This window comes from Oncorhynchus masou, chromosome 32 (assembly GCF_036934945.1).
Source record: "Oncorhynchus masou masou isolate Uvic2021 chromosome 32, UVic_Omas_1.1, whole genome shotgun sequence".
Classification (NCBI taxonomy): Eukaryota; Metazoa; Chordata; class Actinopteri; order Salmoniformes; family Salmonidae; genus Oncorhynchus; species Oncorhynchus masou.
In genome coordinates this window covers 65,497,436-65,514,853 of record NC_088243.1, presented here as the reverse complement: position 1 = coordinate 65,514,853, position 17,418 = coordinate 65,497,436, and the positions used below count along the sequence as shown (strand labels likewise).

The following is a 17,418-nucleotide window of genomic DNA, read 5'->3' as shown; positions in this document are numbered from 1 at the left end:
TCATCTATTTTCTGTAATGCTTTTGACCCCTTCCGGAGTTTTCAATTATTCAGAAGTACAGGCCAGATGTTTGCAATCAAAAAAAGCCATTGCTACAAATTACACCTATTAGTATTTAATCAAATGTAATGACTGGGAATTGTAACGTTAATTCCCCTTAATAAAGGAAATAAATGTTTAACTCTTTTCCTACCCTTTTCTCTCCCTCAGCTGGAGGATGACATTGTTGCGCGTCCAAATTACTTCACCACGATGAAGAACTTTGCCCTGCAGCAGCCTTCTGAGGAGTGGATGATCTTGGAGTTCTCCCAGCTGGGCTTCATCGGTAAGCCACAGCCTGTGCCAAAAGAGCTAGCCTAGCGCTATTGTTGATAGTGTGAGTTAAAGAGCAACGACTCAGGGTGTTTTTCACATTTGGTCCCTTTCAGACAATTTTTTTGGTTCGCTTAATTTTTGTGCAGTGTGAACACTTCAAAGGAACTCAGACCCCTCAAATGGCCCCCGAAGTGAACCGAGCTGAAACCATCTCGAGAGGTGGTCTGAGGGCTGTTTGCTTGAATTCCGTGGTCCGGTTCCCTTTTTTAGGACCATGTGAACGCTAAGCTCACCAAGTTCGCTTGTTATTTTCCCTCCACCACACACTAGACTACTGCAACAACGTTTCCCTTGCCATAACCCCTCACATTGGTGCCACAAAAGAGAGACAATGATAATATGCAGGTTCGGTAGAAAAAAATGTGTCCTGTTTTTGGATATTGATTAGCGATTGTTAAGGACGCACAGAAATTCCTAAATTAGGTTTTAGTTTAGATTATTTGTTTGCAGTATGTGATCTATTGGCTAAGATACCTTCATAAGCTATTTATTGATTGTGGGGTTTGAAAAGTGTGAGAAGACAAGAAATTTGGTGAGAATCACAACATAGATTACAAAATAGTTTCTAGTTCTTGAAGGGGCAGTACAGCAGCATACCTTGGGTATACAATTTTCAATTACATCATTATTTATTCTGCAGTTATTCTATTGCAATTTATTATTTTACCAATAAAATGCACATGTTAATAGTGTCTTCTGAATACAATTATTATGTCTCATATTTTAACTAAATGCAATCTATTAGCTTCCAAAATGTAAGTAGGTACAGTACCAGTCAAATGTTGGAACACACCTACTCATTCAAGGGTTTTTCTTTATTTTTACTGTTTTCTACATTGTAGAATAATAGTGAAGACATCAAAACTATGAAATAACACATATGAAATCATGTAGTAACCAAAAAAGTGTTCAACAAATCAAAGTAGATTTTATATTTGAGATTATTCGAAGTAGCTACCCTTTGCCATGATGACAGCTTTGCACACTCTTGGCATTCTCTCAACTAGCTTCATCTGGAATGCTTTTCCAACAGTCTTGAAGGAGTTCCCACATATGCTGAGCACTTGTTGGCTGCTTTTCCTTCACTCTGTGGTCCAACTCATCCCAAACCATCTGAATTGGGTTGAGGTTGGGTGATTGTGAAGGCCAGGTCATCTGATGCAGCACTCCATGACTCTCTTCATGAGAGCCAGTTTCATCATAGCGCTTGATGGTTTTTGCGACTGCACTCAAAGACACTTTCAAAGTTCTTGAAATTTGACTGACCTTCATGTCTTAAAGTATTGATGGACTGTTGTTTCTCTTTGCTTATTTGAGCTGTTCTTGCCACAATATGGATTTGGTCTTTTACCAAATAGGGCTATCTTCTGTATACCAACCCTGCCTTGTCACAACACAAATGATCGGCTCAAACACGTTAAGAAGTAAAGAAATTCGACAAATTAACTTTTAACAAGGCAAACCTTTTAATTGAAATACATTCCAGGTGACTACCCCATGAAGCTGGTTGAGAAAATGCCAAGTGTGTGCAAAGCTTTAAACGAGTAGATGTGTCCAAACTTTTGACTGGTACTGTATATCTAGCTGTCCGATAACACATTCTGATTGAATGGCTTGTCCTGCACTTGGAAAAAGATCTTAGTTTCTTTCTAAACATACCAATGTAAATGCAAAGAGGACTCGGTTCACAAAATAGTTGAAGTGAACTGGCAAAAGAGTTGAGTCCTCATTCAAAGGCAAGGTCACTGTGAATACAAAGAGAACAGGGTTATTTAGACTTTTTACCACATAGTACACTTTAAAGAGGACTGAGATCGGTTCTTTGAAAGAGGACTATATATGAAAACACCCTCAGTGTCACCAAAGCAGTGTTACTACAGCCTAAAGAGCTAGCCCTACCACGTTACTGTTGAGTGCCTGTACATCTACGATAACTTTCCTAACATTCCTAGGTTTTCCAGAAATCCTGGTTGATTTCTTGCTTATTCCCTCCTGATTCCAGGCATCTTCCAACCGGGTTTTTTGGAAAACCAGGGAATTTGGGGAAAGTTACCGTATTTTTGCAATCCTAGCCAGAAGAACTAGCCAGGTGCTCTAATACTGAACGTTAAACATTTATAACTTAAGATTCTCACCTAGGAAGCCCCACACAAAGGGACTTCCTATGAACCCACAAGTAGGACACTGATACTTGAACAATGGGCTTGAAACCACTTGGTTATTCATACGAATAATGCTGACCAATGGCAAAGGTAAGCTATTTTAGTCAGAAGGTTATAATCAAATCTACAGCTTGGCAGGAAAGTTGTTTCTAAGCTCCCTCCAACTTGTCAGAACTACATTTCAAAGTACCCACTTTGAATTAAAGCCGGCTAAATTAATTGAAGCTTTAACCTGCATTTGATCTCTGCTCTAATTATACTGCAGAAAGTAATCAATTACTTATATCTTCCGGAATCTTTCAGTGTGGGGTAGCTGGCATGTGAAAATACAGTGCTCTGTTGACTGGAGCTGAAGGAAATTGAATTGATTTTAGAGGCAAGGCCACAGTCTCGGTTAGTGAGAGCAGTTCCAACTTCCAATTAAAGTGAACTGAAGGGGAACATTTTATAAATGCAGCCAAAACCTTTCAGTGGTTGTGTTATCTTTGGTGAGAAAATGGGGAACACATGTGGTGTGCTTTTGGGGCTCGTGCAGAGCTAGTTGTTTCCGACCCAAAGTAAAGAGGTTTTGACAGCCAGCACAGTGCCAGGTCCCAAGGTAAACGGAACCAAAGAATCCCCTAGCCGCTCTTCCGCAGAGTTTGACACGTGCCGGACACACACAGACCCCATGGGGTCTATCATGTAGACAAGCTGTCTAACTACACCCACTAACTCAGTATTGTGTGTCTTTTGATGAAAACGAATAGTGATATACATTATCCTTACCCCCCAGAACTCATCTATGACTGAAATAAAAACATGGTGCAGATTGATTTGAAATGATGAGTGTAAAATACACAAATAAGCCCTTCTCTGATGGTCTGTTTTTGTCATGGGACTCCTAATAGTCTGGCTGAAGCTGAATTCCACTTTATGACTGTGGCCTTTGACATTTCAAACATTTCCATTCAGAGCTTAAGAGGGGTATGGTGTCTTGTGACTCTCTGCTGATCAGTAAAAAACAAATTACCGAATCCACTGAAAAGCCCCCAAGAGGCCTCCACTGTGTGCTTTTGTTTTGTTCTCTGATAAATGTGAAAGACGAGTATTGCAGTGGCGTGTATTCATGAATGCCAAGGGAAGCCAGGCTTCCTCAAAAAATGTACCACGAAAAAAACATACAAAATACTTTATCTTTCGTCTCTGTGTTTCATAAATGTCCTTCAATTCGCAATAGGCTGAATGTTTCTCACTGGAGAAAGCATCCGAGGGAACGAAACATCACCCATCTGTCTCAGTATGTGTAGCGTATCTATCGGATGTTTTCTGGTCAGAAAGAGTAGGACATTGTTGCCTCCCGTAGTAGCATTTAAGTGCAAGGGAAGCCAGCGAGAATGTGGCCTCCCTTGATAAAAAATAAATCAAATAATGGCCAATCAGTGTTGTGCTAAACTGAGTGAGCTCAGCTGTGAATGCTCCTGACGCACCCCCAAAAAGTGTCAAGGGAAGCCAGTTTGGATTTGGCTTCAATCACATCACAAGCCAAATGTCATTATTGACAGATTTTTATTAATTTATTGTTGCATCTTGTTGTGACCCAAGGTAAATGGAACCAAAGAATCCCATAGCCGCCATTATGGCAGGGTTTGACAGGTGCCAGACACAGACAGACCACATGGGTGGCTGGCTAGCCAGCTAGCTAAAATCGTCCCTCTCCTAAATTAGCAATGAAGATAGGGATTTGGTATTGTGGTTTTACTTAATTCTCCGTGCTGGCCGATGATTATAACAGCGATTCTGATCCAACCATAAGTTCCTACATTGTGCCCCTGACCTGAGAGGATGGAAGTTCAACATGTAGCAAGATGTAGTATGCTAACGTTAACTAGCTGGCCTGGCACATCATTGCCCATAAAAGGAAGTTAGGCTAGCGAGGAAGCTTTTTAGCTGGGTAGCCAAGATCAACAAAAACTAAAAGTGTGTACTGTATGATAGAACGTTTAGGCAACATCAAAGAGCCGAGTATGGGATTGGTGTTTCTCTACAAGTAGAGTGAGTCGCCAAGTTTTTTCTACTTACATGCACGCACACACCACACCACACACACACACACACACACCACACACACACACACACACACACACACACACACACACACACACCACACACACACACACACACACACACACACACACACACACACACACACACACACACACACACACACACACACACACACACACACACACACACACACACACACACACACACACACACACACACACACAAATCATTGCCATGGATAGCCACATCATATTTAGCTTACGTTGATTGGACTAAATCGTTTTTGGTATCTTTTAGTTGTCACTGTATTAAACGAAGGTGATTAGATGATGTTGAAATGGTGAAAGAATATTGGCGGCAGCTCCTGTTTTCTTTGTGACTTGTGGTAACACTCCTTGGTTCTAAATCAATAGTTTAGTAGTCTTGACCATGCTGTAGGTCGTGTAACTGTTTGTTTACATGCAATATGTTTTGTGGACTTCATCGGAAAGATGTTGCTCTCCGGTTTTGTAATGAAACAAATGTGTGGTTGAATTAATTCTTCCACTATGTCTTCTTATTGCCTCGGCCTATATATCACGGTGGCAAGGCATATGAACTAACAGGTTATAGAGCAAACAACGCAATTATCACAAAACATACACTACCGTTCAAAAGTTTGGGGTCACTTAGAAATGTCCTTGTTTTTGAAAGAAAAGCTAATTTTTTGTTCATTAACATAACATCAAATTGATCAGAAGTACAGTGTAGACATTGTTAATGTTGTAAATGACTATTGGCGCTGGAAACGGCTGACTTTTAATGGAATATCTACATAGGCGTACAGAGGGCTATTGTCAGCAACCATCACTCCTGTGTTCCAATGGCACCTTGTGTTAGTTTATCATTTAAAAGGCTAATTGATCATTAGAAAACCCTTTTGCAAATATGTTAGCAGACCTGAAAACTGTTGTCTGATTAAAGAAGCAATAAAACTGTCTTTTTTTAGATTAGTTGAATATCTGGAGCATCAGCATTTGTGGGTTCCTATTACAGGCTCAAAATGGCCAGAAACAAATAACTTTCTTCTGAAACTCGTCGTCAGTCTATTCTTGTTCTGAGAAATGAAGGCTATTCCATCTGAGAAATTGTCAAGAAACTGAAGAGAAAATGTGTACCACTACTCCCTTCACAGAACAGTGCAAACGGGCTCTAAACCAGAATAGAAAGAGGAGTGGGTGGCCCCGGTGCACAACTGAGCAAGTACATTAGAGTGTCTAGTTTGAGAATCAGACGCCTCACAAGTCCTCAACTTGCAGCTTCATTAAATTGTACCTGCAAAACACCTGTCTCAACATCAACAGTGAAGAGGCGACTCCGGGATGCTGGCTTTCTAGGCACAGTTGCAAAGAAGAAGCCATATCTCAGACTGGCCAATAAAAATAAAAGATTAAGATGGGCAAAAGAACACAGACACTGGACAGAGGAACTCTGCCTAGAAGGCCAGCATCCCGTAGTCGCCTCTTCACTGTTGATGTTGAGACTGGAGTTTTACGGGTGCTATTTAATGAAGCTGCCAGTTAAGGACCTGTGAGACGTCTGCTTCTCAAACTAGACACTCTAATGTACTTGTCCTCTTGCTCAGTTGTGCACCAGACAACACCGGCAACAACGTCGTCTATGGGCACAAACCCACCGTCGCTGGATCAGACAGGACAGGCAAAAAGTGCTCTTCACTGACGAGTCACTGTTTTGTCTCACCAGGGGTGATGGTCGGATTTGCGTTTATCATCGAAAGAATGAGCATTACACTGAGGCCTGTACTCTGGAGCGGGTTCAATTCGGAGGTGGAGGGTCCGTCATGGTCTGGAGCGGTGTGTCACAGCATCATTGGACTGAGCTTGTTGTCATTGCGGGCAATCTCAACGCTGTGCGTTACAGGGAAGACATCCTCCTCCCTCATGTGGTACCCTTCCTGCAGGCTCATCCTGACATGACCCTCCAGCATGACAATGCCACCAGCCATACTGCTCGTTCTGTGCATGATTTCCTGCAAGACAGGAATGTCAGTGTACTGCCATGGCCAGCGAAGAGCCCGGATGGAGGGTGAGGGCTAGGGCCATTCCTCCCAGAAATGTCCGGGAACTTGAAGGTGCCTTGGTGGAAGAGTGGGGTAACATCTCACAGCAAGAACTGCCAAATCTGGTGAAGTCCATGAGAAGATGCAATGCAGTTCTTAATGCAGCTGGTGGCCACACCAGATACTGACTGTTACTTTTGATTTTGACCCCTCCCCCCCTTTGTTCAGTTACACATTATTCAATTTCTGTTAGTCATATGTCTGTGGAACTTGTTCAGTTGATGAATCTTATGTTCATACAAATATTTACACGTTAAGTTTGCTGAAAATAAACTCAGTTGACAGTGAGAGGATGTTTATTTTTTTGCTGAGTTTATAATATGTTATATTGTCTATGAGAGAACCACCCTAAGTGTTTCACCAAATAGGGGACTATTCAACGTTTTCCACTCTGACATAGTCCCTCTCTCCTCCATGATTCACAAGACTTCGTTCTCTCCCTTTCTCTCTCTGACACACACACACACATGGAGAATCCCCCCCCCCCACACACACACACACAGTCTCACGTACACACAATTACACTGCATGTGCCACACTCTTTCCCATGAGCCTCTGCTGCTCCACTTTACTCTAATAAGTCCCAGAGTGCTGTTCGGTGCCCAGCTTAAGCAGTGATTGATGTCCACTCTGCTCTCTCCACACCATCCCTCCAGCCCCATCACCCCCAGCAAAGACCTCCCAGCTATAGGACCAGCAGGATGTATAGGGACTAAGGAGTAGGATATATAGGGACTAGAGAGTAGGATGTTTTGGGACTAGAGAGTAGGATGGGTAGGGACTAGGGAGTAGGATGTATAGAGACTAAGGAGTAGTATGGTTGGGACTAGAGAGTAGGATGTATAGGGACTAGAGAGTAGGATGGGTAGGGACTAGGGAGTAGGATGTATAGGGACTAAGGAGTAGTATGGTTAGGACTAGGGAGTAGGATGGGTAGGGACTAGGGAGTAGGATGGGTAGGGACTAGGGAGTAGGATGGGTAGCGACTTAGGAGTAGGATCTATAGGGACTAAGGAGTAGGATGTATAGGGACTAAGGAGTAGGATGGATAGAGACTAAGGAGTAGGATGTATAGGGACTAGGGAGTAGGATGTATAGTGTCTAAGGAGTCGGATGTATAGGGACTAGGGGGTAGGATGTATAGTGTCTAAGGAGTAGGATGGATAGGGACTAAGGGGTAGGATGTATAAGGTCTAAGGAGTAGGATGGATAGGGACTAAGGGGTAGGATGTATAGGGACAAGGGGGACTAAGGAGTAGGATGTATAGGGTCTAGGGGGTAGGATGTATAAGGTCTAAGGAGTAGGATGGATAGGGACTAAAGGGTAGGATGTATAGGGACAAGGGGGACTAAGGAGTAGGATGTATAGGGACTAATGGGTAGGATGTATAGTGTCTAAGCAGTAGGATGTATAGGGAAAAGGGGGACTAAGGGGTAGAATGTATAGGGACGAGGGGGTAGGATATATAGGGACTAGGGGGTATGATGTATAGGGACTAGGGGGTATGATGTATAGGGACTAGTGGTAGGATGTATAGGGACTAGGGGGTATGATGTATAGGGACTAGGGGGTATGATGTATAGGGACTAGCGTGTAGGATGTATAGGAACTAGGGGGTAGGATGTATATGGACTAAGGAGTAGGATGTATAGGGACTAGGGGGTAGGATGTATAGGGACTAAGGAGTAGGATGTATAGGGACTAAGGAGTAGGATGTATAGGGACTAGGGAGTAGGATGTATAGGGACTAGAGGGTAGGATGTATAGGGACTAAGGAGTAGGATGTATAGGGACTAGAGGGTAGGATGTATAGGGACTAAGGAGTAGGATAAATAGGGACTAAGGAGTAGGATGTATAGGGACTAGAGGGTAGGATGTATAGGGACTAAGGAGTAGGATAAATAGGGACTAAGGAGTAGGATGTATAGGGACTAGAGGGTAGGATGTATAGGGACTAAGGAGTAGGATATATAAGGACTGGGGAGTAGGCGCTGATCTAAGTTCAGTCGAATTGCTCCCCCTAATGGTTAAGGGTAGATTAGGAGAGGGCAAGCTGATCTGAGATCTCTGCCCACGGGCAACTTCTACCTATTGGGAATAGTTTATTGGAAGCCAATTGACTAATAAAATGATAGATGTCTATGGAATTTGTTGCTACTGGACTAAATGTTGTCTCCGAGGCCTATTGTCATGGGGGGGGGGGGGGGGTGTTACTAATGCACGGAGGCTTGTTGTGCAATTAAACTGAACGTCTTTACTTCAGATCAACATGTTAACAACTCGTACAAACCTCACTCATCCAATCCTCACAGCTCTGTACATGCACAATGTGCCTGATACATCCTTAAAGCAACAGTATTCAATTCTCAACTGAGCTACGACACTATATTACTGAACACAACGGGGGGTTAACAAAGCTCAGATTGCTATTCACTTTCAATTGAGTAGAAATTGCAGACTGACATTGCTTGGCGTGGGCCTTCTCCTATTCCACTTATCAAACATAAAGCGAAAGCGTGTCAAATAAGCTTCTGACGGATGCCATATCCGTTGCTGTTACTTGCTGTGCTTAGCTAAGCGTGTAAAGTCTGCCTGTCAGTTTAGTCTGTAGATTCGTACCCGGGCTTCCCGTGGAGGAAATTGAGGTGAGGCGTCTCTTTCTCTTTCCCCCTCTTTCTGTCATTCTCTCGCTCTCCTTCCCATCTCTCTCTCCCTGTCTCCCCCGCATCTCTCTCTCTCTCATTGTCTCCTCTTTCTTTCTCTCCCCCTCTCTTTCTCTCTCTCTATCCCCCTCTCCACACACATTTAATTGGAGAGCATGGTCCTCACGGGTAGCCCGGGACAGCGGGCCCAGTTCGACAACCGTGACTGAATGCCGCTCTGAGGCACACTCGCCCCAGAGTTTTGATAAGCCGACAGGCTCGCTTCTCCCGACCGTCACAACGAGCAGCTCGCTGAATCATGGCCGCCGGGCTGTCAACAACATTGGTCATGGAAAAGACACCAACCTCAGTTCTCCATTCCTCTTTTTCTGTCTGAGAATATGAGAGAGGGAGTAGGGAAGAGAATAGACTGATTTGAAATCTCATGTCAAGATTTAGGCTTACCGAGTTCAAGGTCGTCACCTTTTAGAGATTTTAAACATAAGAGTGAGTTAAAAGGAGGAATAGCTAGAGGGTTGAGTAGTGATACTCTTACCTTTTTGCTTCTTATTCCCTAAAGATGGAGAAATTAATTTCGAGAAGAAGGTTTGCCTGGTTTGTGCACATGTATCCAATCTCCTATACTCATCATGCATCATTTCCCGGTCATAGAACGACACAGCCTCTGTTTTAGGCTTAGTGCAGTCAGTGTTTGACTGCCTCAAAACACAATTACATAAGATAATTAGCCGTCACTGTGACGATAATGATCCAAGACACACCATAACAATATTCCCCTCACAGGATAAGCCATGCAGCGCTAAATACATCATTCCGGCTAGGCGACAGGAGGATTTGTGAGCAGTAATCTGATGGGTTGTGCTCCGATGGGGCTCTCTCAGGTGTTTTTAGGAGCCCTAGCTAGTGGTTAGCGACTGCTCCTTTCTCTCCCCTCTGCTCTCATTAGCATTCCGCAGCTAACCAGCGTGACAGGGCTAGCAGCCGGCACAATCAGGGAGAATCAGGTGGCAGCCATCTGCGTGTATGGCTGTGCATACGAGTGCAAGGAAAGAGTGGATTGTTAGAGAGAGAGAGAGAGGTGTTGATTCATGGATGCAGTCACATTCGACCTCAAATTGAAGCCAAAATTGTAGAAAATGGAAAGATGACAGATAGTTAAATGGCTCTCCATAAAATACATATGAAAATGGAATGTTATGCTTTTGACATTTAACCTGAGCATTTTGTTATAAGACCGCATTCAAAGGCTGTTTTGTATAACTCAGCAGTGAAGTTATGGTGTGTGGCTGCCTATAGAGGTTATCCCCAGGTGTGTGGCTGCCTATAAAGGTTATTCCCAGGTGTGTGGCTGCCTATAGAGGTTATCCCCAGGTGTGTGGCTGACTATAGAGGTTATCCCCAGGTGTGTGGCTGCCTATATAGGTTATCCCCAGGTGTGTGGCTGACTATAGAGGTTATCCCCAGGTGTGTGGCTTCCTATAGAGGTTATCCCCAGGTGTGTGGCTGCCTATAGAGGTTATCCCCAGGTGTGTGGCTGACTATAGAGGTTATCCCCAGGTGTGTGGCTGACTATAGAGGTTATCCCCAGGTGTCTGGCTGCCTATAGAGGTTATCCCCAGGTGTGTGGCTGCCTATAGAGGTTATCCCCAGGTGTGTGGCTGCCTATAGAGGTTATCCCCAGGTGTCTGGCTGCCTATAGAGGTTATCCCCAGGTGTGTGGCTGCCTATAGAGGTTATCCCCAGGTGTGTGGCTGCCTATAGAGGTTATCCCCAGGTGTCTGGCTGCCTATAGAGGTTATCCCCAGGTGTGTGGCTGCCTATAGAGGTTATCCCCAGGTGTGTGGCTGCCTATAGAGGTTATCCCCAGGTGTGTGGCTGACTATAGAGGTTATCCCCAGGTGTGTGGCTGCCTATAGAGGTTATCCCCAGGTGTCTGGCTGCCTATAGAGGTTATCCCCAGGTGTGTGGCTGCCTATAGAGGTTATCCCCAGGTGTGTGGCTTCCTATAGAGGTTATCCCCAGGTGTGTGGCTGCCTATAGAGGTTATCCCCAGGTGTGTGGCTTCCTATAGAGGTTATCCCCAGGTGTGTGGCTGCCTATAGAGGTTATCCCCAGGTGTGTGGCTGACTATAGAGGTTATCCCCAGGTGTGTGGCTGCCTATAGAGATTATCCCCAGGTGTCTGGCTGCCTATAGAGGTTATCCCCAGGTGTGTGGCTGCCTATAGAGGTTATCCCCAGGTGTCTGGCTGCCTATAGAGGTTATCCCCAGGTGTGTGGCTGACTATAGAGGTTATCCCCAGGTGTGTGGCTGCCTATAGAGATTATCCCCAGGTGTGTGGCTGCCTATAGAGGTTATCCCCAGGTGTGTGGCTGACTATAGAGGTTATCCCCAGGTGTGTGGCTGCCTATAGAGATTATCCCCAGGTGTCTGGCTGCCTATAGAGGTTATCCCCAGGTGTGTGGCTGCCTATAGAGGTTATCCCCAGGTGTCTGGCTGCCTATAGAGGTTATCCCCAGGTGTGTGGCTGCCTATAGAGGTTATCCCCAGGTGTGTGGCTTCCTATAGAGGTTATCCCCAGGTGTGTGGCTGCCTATAGAGGTTATCCTCAGGTGTGTGGCTTCCTATAGAGGTTATCCCCAGGTGTGTGGCTGCCTATAGAGGTTATCCCCAGGTGTGTGGCTGCCTATAGAGGTTATCCCCAGGTGTGTGGCTGCCTATAGAGGTTATCCCCAGGTGTGTGGCTGACTATAGAGGTTATCCCCAGGTGTGTGGCTGCCTATAGAGATTATCCCCAGGTGTCTGGCTGCCTATAGAGGTTATCCCCAGGTGTGTGGCTGCCTATAGAGGTTATCCCCAGGTGTCTGGCTGCCTATAGAGGTTATCCCCAGGTGTGTGGCTGCCTATAGAGGTTATCCCCAGGTGTGTGGCTTCCTATAGAGGTTATCCCCAGGTGTGTGGCTGCCTATAGAGGTTGTCCCCAGGTGTGTGGCTTCCTATAGAGGTTATCCCCAGGTGTGTGGCTGCCTATAGAGTTTATCCAAAGGTGTGTGGCTGCCTATAGAGGTTATCCCCAGGTGTGTGGCTGCCTATAGAGGTTATCCCCAGGTGTGTGGCTGCCTATAGAGGTTATCCCCAGGTGTGTGGCTGCCTATAGAGGTTATCTCCAGGTGTGTGGCTGCCTATAGAGGTTATCTCCAGGTGTGTGGCTTCCTATAGAGGTTATCCCCAGGTGTGTGGCTGCCTATAGAGGTTATCCAAAGGTGTGTGGCTGCCTATAGAGGTTATCCCCAGGTGTGTGGCTGCCTATAGAGGTTATCTCCAGGTGTGTGGCTGCCTATAGAGGTTATCCCCAGGTGTGTGGCTGCCTATAGAGGTTATCCCCAGGTGTGTGGCTGCCTATAGAGGTTATCTCCATGTGTGTGGCTGCCTATAGAGGTTATCCCCAGGTGTGTGGCTGCCTATAGAGGTTATCTCCAGGTGTGTGGCTGCCTATAGAGGTTATCCCCAGGTGTGTGGCTGCCTATAGAGGTTATCTCCAGGTGTGTGGCTGCCTATAGAGGTTATCCCCAGGTGTGTGGCTGCCTATAGAGGTTATCTCCAGGTGTGTGGCTGCCTATAGAGGTTATCCCCAGGTGTGTGGCTGCCTATAGAGGTTATCCCCAGGTGTGTGGCTGCCTATAGAGGTTATCCCCAGGTGTGTGGCTGACTATAGAGGTTATCCCCAGGTGTGTGGCTGCCTATAGAGGTTATCTCCAGGTGTGTGGCTGCCTATAGAGGTTATCCCCAGGTGTGTGGCTGCCTATAGAGGTTATCCCCAGGTGTGTGGCTGCCTATAGAGGTTATCCCCAGGTGTGTGGCTGCCCATAGAGGTTATCCAAAGGTGTGTACGTGTTGACCTTTCTATGCCTTCGTCACTTAGCTTATATTTTTCCCCTAGACAACATAGGTCAGTTTGAGGAAATTCTTAAATTGGTAAGCTGCCCTGTTCTGAGAACAATCAGTAGAGTCAGTCTAAGTGAGTCACTGGGTCATACTGGGTCTCAGATCCGGGGTTCAGTGAGCCTACTTATTCTGTGAGTCGGTGACTCACTGAAACTGACTCTACTGCCTGTTGTAGTGACTGACTCAGGAGATCACACACCTGCCTGATGAAAGCAGAATTCCACATCAGAGACAGCACACAATCACAGAACCCTCGCTATTATGCACATAACCACGAACACACACACATGCGGGCACACTTTCATCCTGTAATCCTTCTATACTCATTCACTCACTCTCACCCCCTTCCACTAACTCACACACACGCACACACCTTCCTTCCAGCATCCCACCTCCCCTCTCTCTCTCTCTCTCTAAATCAATCAATTAATCAATCAAATGTATTTAAAAGCCCTTTTTACATCAACCGATGTCACAAAGTGCTGTACAGAAACCCAGCCTAAAACCCCAAACAGCAAGCAATGCAGATGAGGAAGCACGGCGGCTTCCTCATAAAAGGCCAGACCCAAGGAATAAACCTAGAGAGGGACCAGACTCTGAGGGGCGGTCCTCTTCTGGCTGTGCCAGGTGGAGATTATAACAGTACATAGCCAAGATGTTCAAACGTTCATAGATGACCAGCAGGGTCAAATAATAATAATCACAGTGGTTTTAGAGGGTGCAACAGGAGTAAATGTCAGTTGGCTTTTCATAGCCGATCATTCAGAGTCAGAGACAGCAGGTGCAGTAGAGAGAGAGGGTCGAAAACAGCAGGTCCGGGACAAGGTAGCACGTCCGGTGAACAGGTCAGTGTTCCATAGCGGCAGGCAGAACAGTTGAAACTGGAGCAGCAGCACAACCAGTTGGACTGGGGACAGCAAGGAGTCATCAGGCCAGGTAGTCCTGAGGCATGGTCCTAGGGCTCCGGTTCTCAAAGAGAAGAGAAAGAGAGAGAGAATTAGAGGAAGCATACTTAAATTCACACAGGACACCGAATAAGACAGGAGAAATACTACAGATATAACAGACTGACCCTAGCCCCCCAACACATAAACTATTGCAGCGTAATTACTGGAGGCTGAGAAAGGAGGGGTTGGGAGACACTGTGTCCTCGTCCGACTATACCACCAGACAGGGCCAACCAGGCAGGATATAACCTCACCCACTTTGCCAAAGCACAGCCCCCACACCACTAGAGGGATATCTTCAACCACCATCTCGCTACCCTGAGACAAGGCCGAGTATAGCCCACGAAGATCTCCCACACGGCACGAATCCGAGGGGGGCGCCAAACCGGACAGAAAGATCACGTCAGAGACTGAACCCACTCAAGTGACGCACCCCTCCTAGGGATGGCATTGGAGAGCACCAGGGTTAGAGGCAGAGAATCCCAGTGGAGAGAGGGGAACCAGGCAGCAAGGGTGGTTTGTCGCTCCAGTGCCTTTCCGTTCACATTCACACCCCTGGGCCAGACTACACTCAATCATAGGACCTACTGAAGAGATGAGTCTCTCTCACCCTTCTACACACACACCTTCCTTCCTGCAGCCACCTCCCTAATCTCTCCCTGTCAGCATGCCTGTAATGAATGTTCGCCCCACTTTCCCTCACTATGTCTGTCTCCCTCTTACCTATCTTACAGTCCATCTCTCCACTCCTACACTCCCCCTTCCCCATCAGGTTCTATAATGACTGTTAGCTGAACTCCTCTCACTTGACCACCTGACCTTTCACCCTCTCTGTTTCTACCCATCTCTTGCTCCATCCTCCCCTTTCTGTCTCTCTCCTCCCTTCCTTCCATCCTTCTTTCCCTCAACCTCTCTGTGGGATACTAATGAGTTGTAACTCCTGCCCTTACACAAGCGCTTTACCCCCTCTCTCTCTCTCCACTCTCTCCTCTCCTCTCTCTCTCTCTCTCTCTCTCTCTGTCTCTGCTGTGGCATCGTAAACCTTGCAATAGGAGGGTGAATGCTACAGCTCAACCAGGGAAAGAGTGTTGACCTCAGTAGAGATGTTGTAACCAGAGAGAAAGGGATGGAGGAGAGCGAGAATAGAGAAGTGGTTTCATGTACAGAGGGGTAGGGAGGTATAAAGAGAGACTGGGGGAGAGGCATGTGGAGAGGAGAGGAGAATACTTTTTTAATTCAGTGTGCACAGGTGGGTGGCTGAGTGCATGTGTTTTTTGTTGGATTATGTTTCATATGAGGACAAACAAGACCATATATCCTGTTCTTACACTCTAGCAAAGATGAGGTATTTCTGTTCTTGTAATTGGCTAAACTGAATCATCTGACTATAATAGCTGGAAAACATTATAGTGGAAAGAGCTTCAAAGCATTACAATTAAACACCTGTAAAATAATCAAATTCCTTTAAACAACATACTGCAAATGTCCTCGTTTTGACCAAAAATGTTTTCCTCTTCTAACCCACTTGGTGACTTTATGAAATTGCCTCTAATGCATTAATCAGTATTAATCTGACAATTAAATTACATTAGATTAAATTCAGTGCTCAGGGGTCCGTGTGCAATTCTGTTTCATTCTGATTTAAGTTTAGCCTCTGTTCTAGGTCCTTGTTGCACTCTACTTTCTACTTTTCACCAATTCCAAATGGCCCCCCTTCTAATAAATCTGAAAGGATAGAATTGTCCAACTAGCAGAGGGCAATGTAGTTATAACCATATTTCAAAAACCTGTCCAATCCCTTCAGACCTTTCAGATTTTCACAAAGGGCCTTGGGATAGGAGCTAAGGGACGCTTTACAATTGGGAAGTAGTGTTTCATAGGCTCAAGATATGATGAAACGTTTAGAAATGAACAAGGTATTAGCTGAACAACCTTTGGTGCTATTTGATGGTGTCAAGCAGTGTAACTAAATTGTATATCGTCTCTTCTCAGGTAAGATGTTCAAGTCCGTGGATCTGTCGCTGATCGTTGAGTTTATGCTAATGTTCTACAAGGACAAGCCAATTGATTGGTTGCTGGATCACATCATGTGGGTTAAGGTGTGCAACCCAGAGAAGGACGCGGTAAGTTCAACCTCCCCCATGGTAAACCTAGGCCCAGTTGGAAGTAAACCTTTCCTTATATGTTGTGGTAACCACTGTCCTGGTACAAGCTGTCCTTCAGACCCAGTCATGTTAGATCAGTGATTACTTCAAGGGAGAAAGAAAATACTGATCTGTTACAGAGTATCCAAGCAGGGAGTTACATGTAAATACTGTGACTTTCCAAACGGGTCTCAGAAAATGGTGCAACTCTCACACACTCATACTCTCTTTCTCTCTCCCTTCTCCTCTTTCCCACCTCTCCCCTGCCTGTCACACACTCATACTCTCTTTCTCTCTCCCTTCTCCTCTTTCCCACCTCTCCCCTGCCTGTCACACACTCATACTCTCTTTCTCTCACCCTCCTCCTCTTTCCCACCTCTCCCCTGCCTGTCACACACTCATACTCTCTTTCTCTCTCCCTTCTCCTCTTTCCCACCTCTCCCCTGCCTGTCACACACTCATACTCTCTTTCTCTCTCCCTTCTCCTCTTTCCCACCTCTCCCCTGCCTGTCACACACTCATACTCTCTTTCTCTCACCCTCCTCCTCTTTCCCACCTCTCCCCTGCCTGTCACACACTCATACTCTCTTTCTCTCACCCTTCTCCTCTTTCCCACCTCTCCCCTGCCTGTCACACACTCATACTCTCTTTCTCTCGCCCTCCTCCTCTTTCCCACCTCTCCCCTGCCTGTCACACACTCATACTCTCTTTCTCTCTCCCTTCTCCTCTTTCCCACCTCTCCCCTGCCTGTCACACACTCATACTCTCTTTCTCTCACCCTCCTCCTCTTTCCCACCTCTCCCCTGCCTGTCACACACTCATACTCTCTTTCTCTCTCCCTTCTCCTCTTTCCCACCTCTCCCCTGCCTGTCACACACTCATACTCTCTTTCTCTCACCCTCCTCCTCTTTCCCACCTCTCCCCTGCCTGTCACACACTCATACTCTCTTTCTCTCTCCCTTCTCCTCTTTCCCACCTCTCCCCTGCCTGTCACACACTCATACTCTCTTTCTCTCA

At 45.8% G+C, this 17,418-nt stretch overlaps 1 protein-coding gene across 2 annotated transcripts in view; it reads left to right on the top strand.

Annotated features, from left to right (window-relative positions):
* The window catches only part of LOC135526480 (alpha-1,3-mannosyl-glycoprotein 4-beta-N-acetylglucosaminyltransferase B), a 175,543-nt gene that overhangs the window by 141,370 nt on the left and 16,755 nt on the right, over positions 1 to 17,418 (top strand). For both annotated transcript variants that reach the window (XM_064954881.1, XM_064954882.1), the window contains 2 exons: positions 211 to 325; positions 16,250 to 16,380. In XM_064954881.1, coding sequence (XP_064810953.1) covers positions 211 to 325; positions 16,250 to 16,380 — 246 coding nt within the window. The remainder of the gene's footprint in view (positions 1 to 210; positions 326 to 16,249; positions 16,381 to 17,418) is intronic.